A 19137-nucleotide genomic window follows, 5' to 3' on the forward strand; every position below is an offset into this window, starting at 1 on the left:
TGTGCAGATCATAGCGGGATGAAATATTTGGTAAAACATTCCTACTTTCACTATTGTGTTAAAGAATGATTCAGGTTTCATTTCTATAACAAGAAGGCAATACATAAGCACAAACTGCATTAATGCTCTTCAGTATGTTGTATTTGGTGACCTGCTTTATTTAAAAAGTATGACTTCTTCTGTTATTCTACATGGTGAGAAATATAATTTCTCATGATCAGAAAAAGATAATATAGCTCTGAGGAGAGTATACTGATCTAACAGACAGGATGTAACTGGAGGACATAGAATATTAACATATGATAAGTTCCTAAAAACAATGGGATCAACCTACAAGTACAGTGTTACAACCCAGAAGACCAGCATCAACATATCATACACAATAATTTAATATTTTTAAACACCATAAGATATTATTAAGAGAGACATGAGTAATGCTGAACCAAAAAAGGGTATAATAAATGCTAACCGATGTCCGACTATATATATGTATATATAGCCAAAATTAACAGTCTGCAAAACCAGAATATGTACTCAGGTTGACATCAAAAGGTCTAAAACAGTTGGGTATAAAGAACATTTGACACATCAAATATCTTTATTTCATGAAGTTGTATTATGCACATTACATTTATTATTGTGAAGAATCACTGAATCAAATCAAGGAAACTGAAACTATATACTTTAATTTAAATCATGTATGTCCTCTGTGGGTTCGCAGGATTTGGTACCAACTCCGGGTAAGTGCAGACACGTATTTTGCTGTTATTCAAGGCACAGGTCACATCTACTAAAAGAGATTCATTGAACACGATACCCACATTATTCGAAAATCATATTGCATATTTCACAATTCAAACGGCTTTTCTCCAGATTGCATGAAAAAAAGATGTTTGACATATTCTTTATCCAGGAATATTTGTTCACCTCTCAAACCATTGTGAAACTATACGGCATCAGTCAACACAGAAAAATCTGTCTCTGGTATGAAGAAGAGCATATGTCACACGTTAACTTCAACGTAAACCACCATATAATAAACTTTTTACAAATTACAACTCCCTGACACTAAGTGTCTAATTGTAGTGTTACTGAACATAATAAGGAGGCAAAACCTGGGCATTACAAATAACTTTACTATGTTATATTTACAGACCAAATATAAATATAAAAAACAAGATAAAACTTTGCCAGACACGACTGCAATATAGGATTTAAAAGTCATATAACCATCATCACTGCCTTTCAAGACTTACAAAATTTCATATGGGGTAGAAATATTAATGTTATCATATTCTGATTATGTTCCGGTGTATGTATATTGCGTATCAATTGTAATACTTTTAATAGTTTCCACATATGTGACAAAGGAAAATTTCTGTAAAACACATTGGGCAATTTTAGTTTGTAAAAAATTCTATCAGATTCATACGACGGTAAAAAATTGTGTGTGTTTATATTTGGGGCACAAGATACTTACACAATATCACCTTCAGTGCACACTTCACGGACAAAAGGTGCAATGCGGGTACAAGTATGACAGCAAGATCATAGCACACAAATATTTATTGTGAATTCAAGAGCTGAAAGAATTATCTCCAATGTGATTAGAATTCTCGAGCTCAAGGTTATCACACTGTGTGAAACTTACATCACACATTTCATAGGTGTACATTTTATCTCTAGCATGGATCCTGGTATGGCGCACAAGATCTCCACGCATTGTGAACCTCTTATTGCACACTTCACAACTAAACGGCTTGTCCCCAGAATGGCTGCGAGTGTGGCGCACAAGACCTCCGTGTTGTGTGAACTCCTTATTGCAAACATCGCACTTGAAACACTTATCTCCTGTATGAATACGAGAGTGAGAAGCAAGCACTGCACTTTGTTTAAATCTTTTACTGCAAACTTTACATTTGAAAGGTTTTTCACCAGTGTGGGTTCGGGTATGAACTACGAGATCTCCACGCTGTATGAAACTTTTATTGCACACTTTACAACCGAAAGGTTTATCTCCGGTGTGAATTCGAGTATGACGCACGAGCCCATCTCGTCGTATGAAACTTTTATTGCACAGTTCACATCTAAACGGTTTTTCTCCTGTGTGGATGCGATTGTGTGCCACTAGATTTTCTTTTCTAGAGATTGACTTGTTACATATTTTACATTTATAAAAAATTCCTTCCTTCCTTTTTGAATTATGTTTCAGTTTTCCTTTCAGAATACTTTCCTTAACATGTGATCCTGTATCACAGTACTTAGTTTCACTCTCTCTGCAGATACCTCGTGGCTGAAGACTGGCAGCACGTGTGTTACCATAGGCTGATGGCGTGTCTGCAGTAATAACAGAATGCCATCGGTAATTGGCTGAATGCTCCACGCTGAGGGGGGCAAAAAAGGCAAAAATCTGTACTTTCGCTGAAACCCAAAATTCGTTCTAATAACAGTCTCCATTATCTACACAAGGCACGATACTGTCCACTGTGTAAGCAGAGATACATTTGGACTATACAAAATTCTGAATTCACTGAATGATACAGCGGAATCAACAATAAAATTAGTGTTACTGTAGTTATTATTATTTGACACTGACCCTGTACAAGGTTGGTACACTGCTAACTTCATAAAACTCAATATTAGTTAAACCAAAGTAATTTCCTTCTGAAGAAAGCCACTACACTGATCTATGACGATAAACTTTTTCAGTCCTCTGTAACATGTACGAACATTATTAAAGACCTGGGAATATTTACTCACTCTAATATTTGATTTCAAAACCAAGCTGACTACATATTTTAAGTTTTGAGCTGTTGGGTCTTGTTCACACTTTAACCTTTCCACTCTTTTCTCTTGCCTGCCTATGTTAAATGTTATCTTAGTTAGACCGAAGCTCAAGTACGCCTCGGTCGTTTGAAATTCTATTGCGACTACTGATGCCAACAAACTGAAATTTATCCAGCAGAAGTTTGCAGCCCTTTGCTATAATAGTTTCCTCCCCCATGTGCATTACACCTATTCTAATGCTTTACAGTATTTAACAATCCTAGCCCTACGTAAGAGAGGGCATTGCAAGTTTACCATGGTTTTAAATAGTGCCCTTCCCTTCTGGAAGCTGTCAGTCTTGGAATTCCTACTCAGTATCTCGTAGAGTTGTACATGCTCAATTTCAGCCCTTCTGCTAGATACATATCAGTTGCTAATGCAGTCTGCACGGACTTCCGATATATTTGAAAGAAAATTGTTTCCCTTAATCACTTACTAGAAAAACTGTTCATATATATTTATTTATTTAGTGTTCTGTCTGACGACAGGTCCATATGAACAGGATCCTTCCATCCTTTTCTCGGACTGGGACCTGTTCATATACGTTCTTGGCAGATGATCCAGAAGTGGTTTGCCATTGCCTTCTTCTGTGTGTGAATGGAGTAATTGTTGGGATGCCACGGAGGAAAACTCTGTGTTGCCTAGACCACGGCCTTGCCCAACACAAGTTATAAATTCGGGCACCGCCGGGAATCGAACCCGAGACCCCAGGATTACAAGGCCAGCGTTCTAACCGCTAGACCACTGTGGCTGCGTTCATATATACTGGATATTAATTACACAATAAATTTACATACATTTTTCCCCTTTCTCTCCTCCACTACTCACCTTTGACCTGATTATGGTTAACATTCTAAGACTTTCTATGCTATAAAATATTAACAATACTGTATATTCACCTGTCAAAACACACATAACATTCTTCTATTCTTTCCTCTTCTGTTAACTCTTCCTTGATTGTAGCAGCATCACACGACTCTTCTTCCTGAATTAAAAAATAACAAAACAGAAAACTACATCTGATTTAATATTGACATACTGACAAAAGATACAAGACCTGTAACATTTACTGTTGACAATAAAAACAAAATTTAATACTATTTTCCAAGATGAGGCTAAATTTGTACCACCTGCTTCCTCTACACAAGGCATGCACTAAAACTCACTTTGACTTCTTTCTTCACTACATCTGAATTTATCAGTAGAGGATCCTCATCCTGATCTTCATGGAAGGAAGATCCATTCAAACTTTCTGTATCAAAATCAGGTTCGACTTTGATTAATTCCATGCTGTGCTGTAAAACATTGATACCTGTATGAAGCAAACAATATATTACTCAAATTACCCAAAATTGTGCTACAGAACAGTGATATTAAAAGGTTACTTTAATCAGGATTAATTTTTATTACCTCCATTTTGTCCTGTAAACAATATAATTAATATCAGTTACTATAGAACCATCTCCATTTCTTAATATGGTTGCACTTTTATTACACTCACATTGAGCTGTATAAAAGGTAATATACATATGTTGATACAAACACGCAAGACAATACAGACCGCAAGAAATAAGCACCCAAGCTGGGTTGACCTAACAGGCACTGTTCACCGGAGCTTTTGGAATTGTATGTCCATTGCATCTACGCAGAAATTTCAAACTCTTGGAAAGCTTCGAAGATGCATGGAATATGAGTCACTAAATCATTACTTGGTCTTCCCTAGTCAGTCAGCATAGTATTTGTGTATCATACAGAGTATTCAGATGAGCCGGGATAGCTCAGTCAGTATAGTGACTAGCTACGGGCTGGACGACCGGGGTTTGATCCCCGACGGGGGCAGAGGATTTTTCCTCTAGACTCTGCGTCCAGACCGGCTCTGGGGCCCACCCAGAAAAAAATCAATTCTTAATGTCAAATTCAACTGTAAAATACATTTCCTTAGCTGCATTTAATAATCTCTTTCATTAATATTTGTCAGAATTGTTAATCCAAATGTTTACTGAGGTAGTTTTCAATGTTTGTTGCTAAACTTGTCCGTAGGTTTTCGCAATGTAAAACTTCAGTTTTTGGGTGAGCCGTGTTGAATGTTTGATATTAGCCAACATTTTGGCAAACACTGCAGTTGTCATTTTCAAAGTGGGTATGAGGTGGGGTCTGTTTAGATGACTTATATAGGGCCCGCTCACAGAATGTGAAAGACACTTGTGAAACTATGCTTACTTGACTGCTGCAAATATTGTGCTTGGTGCTGAAAGACAGAAAAATTTATAAAAAAATTGTGGTCTGATAACTCAATATAACATCACACAAACCTCAATTTGATGCTGCACAGAAAAAATGCAAACATCATTGCACACTACAACGCCATCACAGCTTTCATGGAGAATATTTAGCTTTGGAAATACTGACATCAAGATGAAATCTTTTCATCATTCCCTCATCTCCACAAACTCCTAGGTGAAAATGAAGATCCTGATCAGCAATACCTTCAAAAGAACAAAATTATGTCTCATCTGGACAGCCTTGCTGAAGAGTTCATGCAGTATTTTCCAAATTCTACCTTGGATAATCCTGTTTGGAAACTAGTGCAAAATCCTTTCAAATCCTTCCAGACACTTGCAAGAACAGGCCATCGAGCTGAAGTGTGACAAGTGCAAAGGATATTTCTAAACTATGAGTCTATAACAGTTCTGGGTAAAATATCTCACCATTACCTTTTCTTCTACTCATCTTTGCAAATTTTGGTTTTCAGTTCTCATTATATCAAAAAGCAGCAAAATCGGCTGAATGGAGGAGTAACTTGCATTGTGCTCCTTCATCCACCAAACCCAACATTATAAGCCCTAAAATGTTTTAAGAAACCTTTCTTATATTCAAATTGTTCTCCTGCATAATGTTTTTGTTTAAGAAATAACTTTCTCAAATATTTTGGAAACATGCTTGTAGTTAAAGAGGAAAGAGTCTTTACTTTTCTATACCAAAGCCTCACTTTTAAATATTTATGTTGTTGTGGGAAAGTTTCTGTGGCTATTAACTGATTGATTACAAAAATAACTTACAGGACAACTAATTTAATTTGTGCATGTTCTGAGTAACTTTGTTCATATTTCATTCTAACATTTTTTTTTCTAGTGGGTACTCATTGTGATTTTTAATATAATTTTTATGAATAATACACAAATACTGATTGTACATACACGAGAAGCCACTGCATGGTAAAATGTAGTTACGCCACGAAAATCATTTTGTATATTTTCCATTACTTGCACAGTGGTCTCATTAATCACCATTTATAAATCAACACGTCGAGTAAGCTTGAATACGGATTGCAGCCAGTACGTCTCTAGATATCTCTTTACCAGCATTATCACATGGTGACTCGTTTTACTGCAACTGATGACACTAAAATCAGGTTACTGCAGGATTTACAAGCACAGAATTATTCTAAATTTTACTTATTTGTTTATCAAACATGCGATAACTTCACAGTAATGACAATGACAATGAACGACTCATCTTTTTTCCAAGATGTTTGTAAATTAGAAACACGCACGAGTTACTTTAATGACATAATATAATATTTACGATACACTTACGTTTGCGGTGAATCCAAAATGCCGTGATTCTGCAGTGAACTTGTCTTATGTGATAGAACCAACCCACTGGCCCGTGTCATTCTTGAGAAACAAACAAGTAATCGTATTCAACAAATCCTTCGCCGTTAAAAGAATGCGAAGATTTATTACCGTGCCCAATTCACACCCCACCCCCCAACTATCCATAAGGGCAATTTTAAAATATATATGCCTAAGTCTTACAAGTGGTCCCCTCACTTCAGCCTTTCCAAGAAACATTTTGCAAGCATTTGTCATCTACCATACGTGTTTTACATGCCATGCTCATCACATCCTAGATTTGATCACCCAATATTTGGTAAAGAGTACAAAGCATGATGCACATGTAACGTCATACATCTCGGGATCCACTACTCACGGGGTATAAATGTACTTTGTATATATATTTTTAAATAGCAGCCAGGAAAACACGTGATCCTCAAATCAGAAAGCATTCCCTGAATTTATTCTGCTCCAAATTTCTTCATTAACACAAATTTGATTTATTAGCAACCTTCCCAAATATTTGAATATGGCGCATCTTATAAGCAGGACTATTTCTTTGGCTCTTTCACGATTTTGTCCAGCAGTGTTTTTTTGTACAGTTCTTCTTGTAGCTGCAACTAAACAAAACTTAATGAAATATAAAATTCTTTTTCTGTGGAAAAACTTAAATGTATCAGCAACTTCTTCTACACATGCTTGTGAATGTAATCAGTCTGCTGTACTACTTGACTAATTTTGAGAAACTAGTTAGTGACTTCTTTCATTATGCTAACTATACATAATTATAGTTTTGAACTAAAGAATAGTGACCAAATGAAATAAATGTGTAAATGCATACAGAATTAGACTAAAATTTTCCAAGAGCTGATTGTCATTTTATTTTTATAATTTTGAAGTTATATCTAGTTAAACTTCACATAAATCAGAACCATTAAAAGTAATATTGAGACATTCTTCCACAGTGGCAGCCATACTGTTGGTCTTGTGTAGCTCCTGGATATCCAACTTATAAACTGGCCTCAAATGACATTGTTCTGAGTTGTGATGCTGTGTAGATTTTTAGGTATCAATGCCTCAAAGAAACATATTGTCTCCATCTTCTGGTAAATGTTGGTATCTACGCATCACAATCCAGAATATCATCCTCACTGTCATGAGGACCTCAAATCTCACATAACCTGTAATGATTCATGGGACTGGCAAGCCAATTCTTAACCTCTCTCACTCATTCTCAAACTTCCAACTTTCAAATCACTCGTACTGACAGACATACAACATCCAGACTGTGCCACTTACAAATAAATTAACATATGATTTTAATTTTAAATATTATATTTGTCCTGAAGGAAATGGATTATGAGTCAGTTTAATTCTGTCTACTTCTTACAAAATTTGTGATGTCACCACTCAAGATTTGTAACTTACAGAAATTTGGATACATTTCAGTATTACTTTATTACTTTTCATATTGACATTATCTGCAAGTTGGTTTTTTCAAACAAACATGTGTTTTGGCCTTGCCTCCCCATTCATAGCCAGTGCCATCTGACAAAGTACAATCTGAGCAAGTGACAAAGAAATGTTTATTAATTTAACATCATGTATTGAACCTGCAATTTATGATCAATAATTGATTTATACCACAGTAAATTTATTTTGTGTACAGTGACATAGGCAAAATTCTAGAAAACCGATTTGATCGTGTACTGGAAATGTTACGATTCAATTAGTAAGTTCAATGTCAAGAACTTGACACTTGTGTCTTCTTCTTGGCAAGAATCTTTAGTGTATTTTGTGCTTACCAGTATGTCTAGAATGGTTATGATGCATTCCTATCTGACTGGCACTAGCGACAGAACTCTTCCAATGTTATGACAGCTAAGTGTCAGGCACTACAGCAAAGATTAACAGTGCATAAGCCACTGTGTCCATGTGCTGCTTAGGCATAATGAAACCTTCCAGCTTTGTAATAAGAAACTGAATGTAATTTTATGTATATCTAAAATTTTTTGCAAGTATTACAATATAACAGTGTAAAAATGTTGGCAGCTCACTTGTTTCTTCACATCAAAATGTTGTTTTAAAAAATATATATCTTATTACATTCACTTGTGGCATGTTGAATCGTTCTTATTAGTCATTAAATATAGAACCCAGAGGGTTAAAAATTGTCTGCATCCTAGCCCAAAGAAAAGTCTGTCATGTACTGCTATATAGACAGGCTATAAGCATATAAAAATCGATACTTACACAAATTATCTTCATAACTTTAATTTCAAATAAATTACCTGCAAAATGAGACACACATGGGTCCTTTCATTGGTGAGAAAAAGTCGTAAAGTTTCATCACGTAAAAATGGTGATAGGATTGCATCACTATCATGTTGTCATGATGGCTTTGCTGCAGGAGGCATAATACATCAGGTGGTCCATAATTAGATTGGATACATAGGCCTACAGACACGTTTGAATAACCTTCCATTGGATGCCACCAGCAAGGACATCAAATACATATGTAAATTATCCATGCATATGAGAGGAAAATGTAGAATGTATATGACAAGTGTTTAACTTAGTCCATGCAAATGCATAAACACTGTGGCCTGTCATCTACAAATGCCACAGTCAAGATTACATGGAGTTTAACATAAAAGTTGGTCTCAATATAAAAAGAAACAAAGCTATTGCAACACATACTATATTTACATTTATATCATTTTGAAGCAGAGTTAAATGTGCCATGCCATTGTCTAGAATTACTAATTATAAAAATTTAACTAAGTTACAAATTACAAATTAAAATTATGAGTTACAAGTTATGGTCTTGTAGTTAATTGTTAAAACTAGTAATACACATATAACATATAACTCTGCTTCAGGATAAGAAATGTATGTAAGAGGGCCTGAAGATAATCCTGAGGTAATGAAACATGTTGCCCAGAGCTTAATTCTCAGAATCCCTGTTCCTTTATATATAATCATCATCTACGGTGCTTCAGCCCACGACCTTCCCACTTAGGAAGATTCTTGGTCTTTTCAAGAGCGCATTTGTGAGTAGTGAGTGACCAGCCCAATCTAGCAGCAAATCAAGAGACTTGGGTGAGAAATGGCCACTGAATTTTGCTTACAAAACATCTCTTATCATGCTCGTAAGGTTCTTTTACATGAATAATAACACAAATATAGAATGCAAGATATTGGTTGTCTGAATGCTTACAACTTGTAACCACTGCATGCTCTCAAACCACATGACAGGTCAGCTCATGTTAAATTTGAAATTTCCATGCTATAGCTACTGACCAATTTATTTTCAATAATATAACAAACAAAATGTTAGATTTAGGAATTAGAACCTCAATATACAAAGAAACAGTCCAAAAGTGATTGTATTGTGTGGGCTGGTACACATTCACAAGCCCAGCCCTTCTCTTTTTGCTGCGATCACAGCGGCATACAAAAATCGCAGACGTTTGAGTACTGCCTACATCCACCATTAGAGGAACTCCAGGCTCATGGGTTCCAACAAGAAGATGGTGCACCACTGCATTGGAGCTTGCGTGTATGCAATTCTCTAATGACCATGTCCTGAATGGGTGGACTGGCCATCAAGGAATCATTTCTTGACTGGCGAGGTCAACAGACATAACGCACTGTAACTTTTTTATGGATTACATGGCTACCATCAATGATTACAAAATCATAAATGCTACTGATACTGAAAAACTTCAATTGCACATGGAGAGGGATCAAATTCTGTTTCATTATTTTATGTGGGAAAAACTTCTACCACCTTGATAGTGTACAAGGTTTTGGTGAAACTTCATGAGTTACCCTCACAGATAAAACAAGCCCTGTATGTGTATCTCACTTCAGAAGTCCTTTATTTGAGATTTAAAGTTGCCAATGATTTGTCTACACTCTGTATAACTTCATTCAAAAGCTGCACTAATACAGATTCGGTGATGTCAACAACTTTAAATACAATCTCAAATATTGCTGCTTTACAACACAAGTAATTATTTCCAACACAAAGCAAAGATTTCTTACAGACCTACAAAATATCCAATAAAATCTTCTCGGGCAAACGGCCACATCAATTTGTTACACGAATGGAACAACGTTTCAGACACCATCTTTGTCCGTATCATCAACGTTCTTCTTTAATTGGATATCACAACTGTCCAGGACTGGTATTCATGGCTGGACCCTAGCCAATCAGAGCTGGTGGGCAGAGTCAAGTGCTTGTGTTGTGTGGCCCTGCTTCCCTAATGGTGTTTTCAGCAGACTACTTGAGCACGTACGTCACAGCATACCATGCTCAACTTAAGGTGAAATTTCCATCCTTATTAAAGTTATTGGCTTGTAGGTTGATCTCTATGGCTTCTTTAATGAGGTGGTCCATGTAAACTGCTACTTTTTCTAGTATTGTGATGTTGTTGAAGTTGATCTTGTGTCATGTTTTAGTGCCATGTTTCACCACAGCAGACTTGCCTGATTGGCCAGGGCAAATATATCTCATATGCTCCTTGCACCTGGTTCTGCCAGTCTGTCCACCGTATGCCTTGTCACATTCACAGGGCACCATCATACTCAAATTGTCCTCGACAGATCTGAGCATATGAATACTTTTTCTGGCTGGGATGTGGATGTATAGACCCTAGTTTGGATGGTCGAGGCTCCTGCCACGACAGAACCCCATTAGCATAAGCAAATTCCCATTTTAGTTATAAGACTCTGTTTACAATTTCCAGCAACGCGTTTCGTATGCAGGAATGGTGTCACCTAGCAAGGGACGATGTTCTGCACTTGTACAGGACTCCACCCTTAGTTAGCTTTTTGGTTGGTATCCATTCACATCAGAAACCTGACAATAGGGACAAAGATGGTTCCCAAAATGTTGGTCTCTTCATGTAACCAATTTATGTGGTTGATTGCCTCAGATTTTATTGAGTTTAGTCACTGCAAAAGCTTCAAATCATGTATCTTGATAATACCTCTGTAAGTACCTCAATATAAAATTTATAAATGCTTAAGTAGTTTTTGCCTTTTCTCTTTCACCCATGTCAGGCCTGATAACCTTCACGATGGAAGCATATATTAATCTGATATAAGGAGAAAGTTACAAGTCACAATGTTCATGTTATGCAGCTTGTTTTGTGCCGTCAGAACATTCTATACAATAAAGTATCTGTAAACATATCACCAATCCTGAAACCGAGGACCTATACTTGTCAGGTTTCTGTGACTGCTTATTCTGTATATTTACAGCTAGCTTTCATATCTGAAGGTCAATAATACTCACACTTGTGACAACAATAAACTTGCATAAAATGGATTGTTCTTGCAGTACTCTGTAATTTCATCCAAGGTACTCCATTTATATGTTCAGTTTTATCTCACATACATTTAGTTTCATTTTGCTTCCACTAATAAATGACAATTACAGGGATTGCTTATAATGACTCGTCATACTGTGATCAAACACGAGTTAAAAAAAAGATAACATAATAACACATAACTAAGGAGAAGTGAGTTCACTGACAGCCTATCCCTCTCATACTACTACTTATGGTTTCAAGGCCACAGACAGTAAAGTTCTCCGCTGGGCATGATCCTGAAATAATTAAATTCAATATACTTACACTCAACATATTTCCCTGTGATTCAGTTTCTCATACCATCTTGGTCTTACGAGTGACCACATTCCAAGACAGATCCCAATTAATGTTCATTATCTACAACACAATTTTCTTGTAAAGCGAATGCACGACACTGCCAGCCTAAGAGCTGAATGTCGTTTAAGCACCACGAGTGCTTTAAAAAACCTGCAGCATACATACTTTAAAAAAGTAGGCTAGAAATCCAGCATTCCAGGAAAATATATTGCATTTGCTTGGACTCCTCAACACAGAGCTAAAAATAACAGTTTACAAAGTATCTAAAAACAGTCTCAGTGTTAAAAAAGGTAACAGTATAATGTGTACCTATATATCTCTTTAAGTTCAAAGAGTTTCTGCCTAAAACATTTTTCAGTGTCGCACGTAGTTAATTGAATACAAACATGAAAATAACTTATCAATTCAAAAGTATAATACGTAACAATGCAAAGTATGACTTTACACAGCACAGTATATTTACTGATGATCAGCTGTGTCAAAATTGTATCAGTTATTAACTTTACCACACAGTTGATCATCTTACAATAAATTCTCCTGTTCATCGCTAATCTACCAGACATGCTTCCAATGTACAATTACAAAGTATACAGAGGCTCTGCGCACTCCAAACTAAAGCCAATCTTTCCACAACTTTTGTCCAGCAAAATCTACTTCTCCTTAATCCCAGAGCAGAGAATTCTGCCTTAAAATTAATTTATGCATATCTAATCACCAGGATGGGTTCGACTATGAACCACGAGAGCCTTTCGTTGAGTAAATCTTCTACCACATACTTCACATTTGAAAGGTTTCTCGCCAGTGTGGGTGCGTGTATGAACCACAAGTTGTCCACACTGTCTGAAACATTTACCACAAAATTCACATTTATACGGTTTATCACCAGTATGGATTCGTGTGTGACCTACAAGATGTCCACGTAAAGTAAAACTTTTATTGCATACTTCACATTTATAAGGTTTAATTCCAGTATGAGTGCGAGTGTGACCAACAAGTATTCCACGTTGTGTAAACCCTTTATTACACACAGCACATCTAAACGGTTTCTCTCCAGTATGTATACGATTATGAACCACAAGTTCGTCACCTTGTGTGAATGTTTTACCGCACACTTCACATTTGTAAGGTTTCTCTCCTTTATGTCTGCGAGTGTGAACAACAAGATCTCCTCGTAAAGTAAAATCTTTATTGCATATTTCACATTTGTACGGTTTATCTCCGGTGTGAGTCCGAGTGTGTGTTCTAAGATGCGCACGTTGAGTGAAACCTCTTCGACATACCTCACATGTATATGGTCTTTGCCCAGTATGAGTACGGACATGTGCAACAAGATCTCCGTTTTGAGTAAATCCTTTGTCACATATTTTACATTTATAAGATTTATCCCCAGTGTGGATACGTGTATGAACTGCAAGATGTCCTGGTTGAGAAAAACACTTACCGCAAATTTCACATTTGAAAGGTTTGTCTCCAGTGTGTGTACGAGTGTGGGCGGTAAGCCCTCCACTATTTGTAAAACGTTTATTGCACACCTCACATTTGTATGGCTTATCTCCAGTATGAGTACGATTGTGAACTTTAAGATGTCCAGGTTGAGTAAAACTTTTATTGCATATTTCACATTTGAAAGGCTTATCCCCAGTATGGGTGCGAGTATGAATAACGAGATGAGCTTGGCGTGTAAACATTTTACTACATATTTCACACTTGAATGGAGTGTCACCTGTGTGAAGCATCTTATGTCTAACAAGGTTTTCAATATGAACAAAGCGCTTGTCACATAACTCACATTTGTGAGGAATTTCTTCTTCATTATCTGGGTTTATGCGATTTCTCTTCCCATACTGATAAGTCTGAACTTCTGGTTTTGTAACAGATATGTGTCTTAGAATTTCACCTTGCTTTTCAGATAGGAAAACGCTCTCTCTAGGGGGATCTATTCCTACCACATATTCTTCTTCATTGTTAACACTCTTGCCATAATGTGTAGCTACACTATCAGCATGTACAACAGAATCTTCCAATTTAGTGGTGATCTTCTCCGAACTGCAACAGAACACTGACAATAAAACATATGGATATTTTACATTTCTTTCAACATTTGAGTAGCAAAGCCAGATGGAGCTCGTGTACAGCACCGGAGGATAAGTTACTGAATCCTAATGGAATATTTGTTACTGAAATAAATGTGCATGCTAAATTTGAATGTTAACATAGTCCTCAAAATACTGTTGAATTCCATGCAAAACCCCAAAATAAATCACATGTGTGCCGAACATTATTAAATTACAGTGGAAAAATTTACTCCAAATATTATCACTTGCTAACATAAGACATTAATGTTCATTACTGCAAACATAAATCTGCGCTGACGGAGCCAATCAACTTTTCAAATACCACACTGCATAGACAAGGAATGAAAAAGCATTTTCTTTCAGATGGCCACATTATCAAATTGTTTTTTATCTGAAGAGTGAATTAAGAAAATTTGCTGAAGAACAGCCACGTTAGAATTTGTTACAATCAGAAAGAATGTAAAACAATATTTATGCAGAAGACAAATAAAGGTTTATAAGTAATTTATGAGGACAAATTCTACTCAAAATACATTTTACTTTAATTAATAAATACACAAACATAATACAATTATAAGCAGAACAAAAAGAAAATTAAACATTCTTCTGATTCCCAAGCATCTATTGTAGAAGGAAAACACTTTACATCTTGTGTAACGTTTATTGCAATCAGTTAAATAAGAGAAGGACTGTAGAGAAACGCGTGTGCTTCTGAATGAACTCGTCCACTACCATTAATGTAGACGTCTACCTGTCGCAAACAAGGTTTGTAAAATATTCAGGGCATCAGAAACTGCCACTTAAACAAAACAGGACTAATTCTGAAACAACATAAATAACAAATGTGATTTACTGACTACTCACCTGTCAAGATACACTTCTAATTCCCCTGTTCTCATCTCTTCCTTCAGCTCATTCTTGACTTTGGAAACATCCCATGACACATCCTAAAGCACAGAACTAATTAGCATACCACTGACAGTGCTTCTTATTAGAATTGTATAGGAGGAATTATAAGGTATTATATTTAAAATTTAAGGAAAATCGATCCACACAACATATCAGCCACACAATAGAAGAACAAGGGAACGGTTCACAAAAAAATTAAAAAGAGAAGACTGTGGGAAGATGGACAATACTAGACACTTTTCTTCTAACAACGCATATGAAACAGAAACAATGCTACTAGGAGGAGGAGGAGGAAATGTGCATTTAACCACCAAGATTAAGATAAAATACTAGGCATGAAATTTCTGTTATACCCGTTCAGCAACTATGACGTGTCTAGTCAAATACTGTCATTATGTGAGGCATGCTTAGAAGCAGAGGATCATCACCTTGAGACTCTTCTACAAAATAAGTTAGGTTAAACTAAAAAAAGGCCGCAATGGTGGATCGACGTGAGAAGCATGCCATGTCAGCGGCAGGATCCAGTCTAAACATCAACTGTTACATACATATAGTATTTCTGGTCAGATTTTAATTCCATATACATGGTTATTCTTCATTAGTTTTGGTTTAATCAGTAGACATTCCATAAAAGACCATCATACGAATTGACCCTAGAAGTCTAAAAACTGTGGTGAAATTTGGTATATTGGATCTATAATAAAAAGAATATGCTGTGTAAAATCAGCTCAGCTTAGGGTTGGTACTTCTTACTAATTGAAGCAATTAATACCTGTATTTCATTTGTTTCTGCTTCTACTGCTACAGAATATTCACTTTTTAAATTAATTTGTAGGAAGTCATGCACAGAAGATATTGTGTCTGTCTCTTCATCCGAAGCAGGTTCTATTTTGATTGTGTCCATCTTGCACTGCAACACACCATCATAATACCTGCTATTACAATATAATGATGATAATTGACGAGAACATTTCAAGATAACGACAAAAGAAACAAGTTATAAAATATACGCACAACAAAACAATTCTGGTGCATTCACAACCATTCAAAGTTTGAACTTTGTAAATGGCACCACTGAAAACGATTCTGACATCAATATTTTTTGCATGGATAGGATATATGGCACCTAATTGGCTATATGATGACATCATCATGGAGGATTCCGTTATGACTGTGCACCAAAAACGAAAATCCGTACATGGTGATTCCCACATATATATGGCAACCACCTTATCAAAAGAAATAAGATAACGTTGGCAACCAAGGGTGCCTGAGAATTCTCAACACAATCATTTCCGTGCAAAGAAATACATTGGACCTTAATATAAAGCACATGGTATTGCTGTCCAATATGAGCAAAGGTTGGAAAATGGGTTATGTCAGATTAACACACTTTAGGTGCAATATCTTCATGACCACCTCTGATTCTAAAATCATTTGTTGGGTCTCCCTAGTGACAAATGAAATGTTACCCTCCTGTATACAATTTATGCAGAGAAAGAGTGTTGTAAATTTTCAGGTTTTCCTGAAATTGCCACATTCTGGATTACTAAAATGCTTGTAACTCTAGCTTTAATTATGGCAGAAAACTCATTTTAGTACCAACTAATTTGGGGTTTAATTTTTTATGCCACTCATATTATTTTAAAACACATTAACAATTTGCTCTTGAACTCTGACCTTAATTTATGAAAGAAATTGTCACCAGATGAATGCAAGTTCTCCCAAGCATTTGGTGATCATTCATATACATCTTTGGAAAGTATCGTGTTGGGACATGAAAATGATGACATGATATTATTTTTCTTGTTAGTGTTTCAAGCTTGATACAGTGAATAGCATTTTTGTTTCATGCAAATAAAACGCATATTCTAGTAGTAACCTATATAAGTAGCTATGAAATACAGCTGTCACATTTTTAATTAATAATTCTTAAATTAAAGGGGCTGACTCAAATGCACGTATGTGTGTATACATTTATAAGAATTGGACAAAACGTCAATAATAACATTCTTCTTTACGTGCACAAAAATACGTGAATGTTTTCCATGTACGACTGAAACTTTCTGTATGTTTTGGTACATCCACATTCAAAACTATATGCGTCCACCACAAACTTTTGGAGACCATTAATGTCACTATATCCCCATTTCTTCATTAAAATGCCATTACCCCCACTCAAATCACAAACGTGACTAACTCAACAAAAATCAAAGGTTTTTAAAAAAACTGGTTCTACAAAAATTTCGGGAAGTACACGAATACTTACAACACTCGAGTTTCACAGTGACCTACATATATCAGAAATGAGTTCTTAAAACGACAAGTAACCAAGCATACTTGGTTGTATGGTAGCACTGGATAACTAAAGACAATTTACATCTGTGCTCTGCAGGTTATCCAGGTCTGTCACTGCCTCTTGGATGCAAAGGAGGTATCGCAACATACTAGGCAATATTTAGTAACAACAGAAGGGAAATGTTCATATATGAGGAACTTCCATCGTACAATTATAGCTATGCATAGTTTTAAAGTTTAGTTGCATCGAGCGTGTCTGTCGAGACAACGAAGGAATTTATTAAGATGTAAAGCTTGTAATTTACCTAACCTAAAACGTGGTGGTAGAATTTGCATCAGTGCGATCTAATCTTTGTATGGTGTGTGAATATGACGTAAAACACAATTTGAGGCTTTGAAAGATATTTGGTTTGATTTATAGAAGCCTAGGCTTTTGCAACTGTGCAGATAATGGTGGGCTTCTGCCGTGCCAGGACGGACAATACAGATACAATATAAATGTACAGAGGCTCCAGATATGTCACTAAACAGTTTCCTTTTTTGTGTTAAAAAAACCTGTCCGCGGACTTAATCCCACGTGCACCATCGACTTTGTGGGTTTTGTGAACATCTGAGGAGTAGGTAAAGTGCGCAGGCGTTAGTTTCCTCTAGTAGCCGCCCGATTAGTTAATTGTAATTTATAACCGTCCACTCTCGCTGTTTTGTTCCAGCTAACTCAGGGTCGCTCACGGGGGTCAAACGTAGAATAAAGTTACAACTGCACTTAAAAATTCAGTATACATTAAAACCCATCAAGTTGGACACCCCATTGGACATTTTTAATTGGAACTGGTGAATATCCTATAATTTTACATATCCACAATACCCTATATCTTGAACACTCCTTTTGTTGTAAGTTGGACAGGTTCATGCACTTGGCTTCAATGCTTTTCAGGGAAACTTTTTCGGTTACATATTTTGTTATTTTGAATTTCTGATTGATGAATTCTGGAGGATTATCTTATGGACATTGAACCCATCATTGGAATGTATTGCAAGTGTTTAACTATTCTTTTGCTGAACCCTTAACTGGACTACAGAAGACACAGTTTTAACTCCATCAGTACTGTGCTTGCATTTGAGTTCAGACTGTGTCAACAGAAATGGAATTTTTCTTTTTGTGATGGGGAAGCAAAAATTGGTGGAAATACCTTTAGAAAATGTTATTGAGGCTGGGATGTAATGTGCAATGCATGGGAGTTGGCTTCAAAAGATTATTATTATTATTGTCATTAATTCTTAATTGAAGTAAGCCTACAGTTGTTAGTGTATGTAAGTAAATAGATTATACTGTCATTAGACCACAACCTGATTTTTCTCTTTCCCTCTATCTTGGACACATTTTCATGGAACCCCAAGTGTCCAACTTAGAGAGGTTTTACTGTATTTATTTAGTAGTTTCTTTTACAGAGAAACTCGATTGCAATCTGAATTCGGTCTCTCTCCTTCAAGAAACAATGCACGAGTGTCATAATCTTAAACCTGGTCTCCTTCCTTTAAGAGACGCACTAATAATGTTATCACTTACTCCTTCGAATGGACTTCACCACAGCTTGCCAATGCACCATTCTTTCTCATAACTCCAATAAACAATCATAAACAGTTTGATAACAAGAATAATGAAAGCAGTGTAAGCATACTGATGTCAAAACAAGGTCCGGCTGGTTACAAGTTTTTCCAAGTGTATTTTCCTGG

General features: G+C 36.1%; 1 protein-coding gene across 1 annotated transcript; it reads right to left on the reverse strand.

Moving 5' to 3' along the window:
* Positions 1-579: 579 nt before the first annotated feature.
* Positions 580-18660, reverse strand: LOC110829675 (uncharacterized). The gene is made up of 8 exons (XM_087351955.1): positions 17375-18660; positions 15878-16015; positions 15061-15143; positions 12832-14167; positions 5139-5252; positions 3993-4121; positions 3726-3811; positions 580-2384 (listed from the first exon to the last, which is right to left on the reverse strand). Exons 2-8 carry the CDS (start codon positions 16007-16009, stop codon positions 1577-1579), a joined length of 2688 nt encoding a protein of 895 aa, XP_087208081.1. The 5' UTR covers positions 16010-16015; positions 17375-18660; the 3' UTR covers positions 580-1576.
* Positions 18661-19137: the final 477 nt, after the last annotated feature.

The sequence above is a fragment of the Zootermopsis nevadensis genome, unplaced genomic scaffold (genome assembly GCF_977971745.1).
Source record: "Zootermopsis nevadensis isolate Lab colony 2312 unplaced genomic scaffold, Znev_1.0 Znev_ptg000020l, whole genome shotgun sequence".
Classification (NCBI taxonomy): domain Eukaryota; kingdom Metazoa; phylum Arthropoda; class Insecta; order Blattodea; family Termopsidae; genus Zootermopsis; species Zootermopsis nevadensis.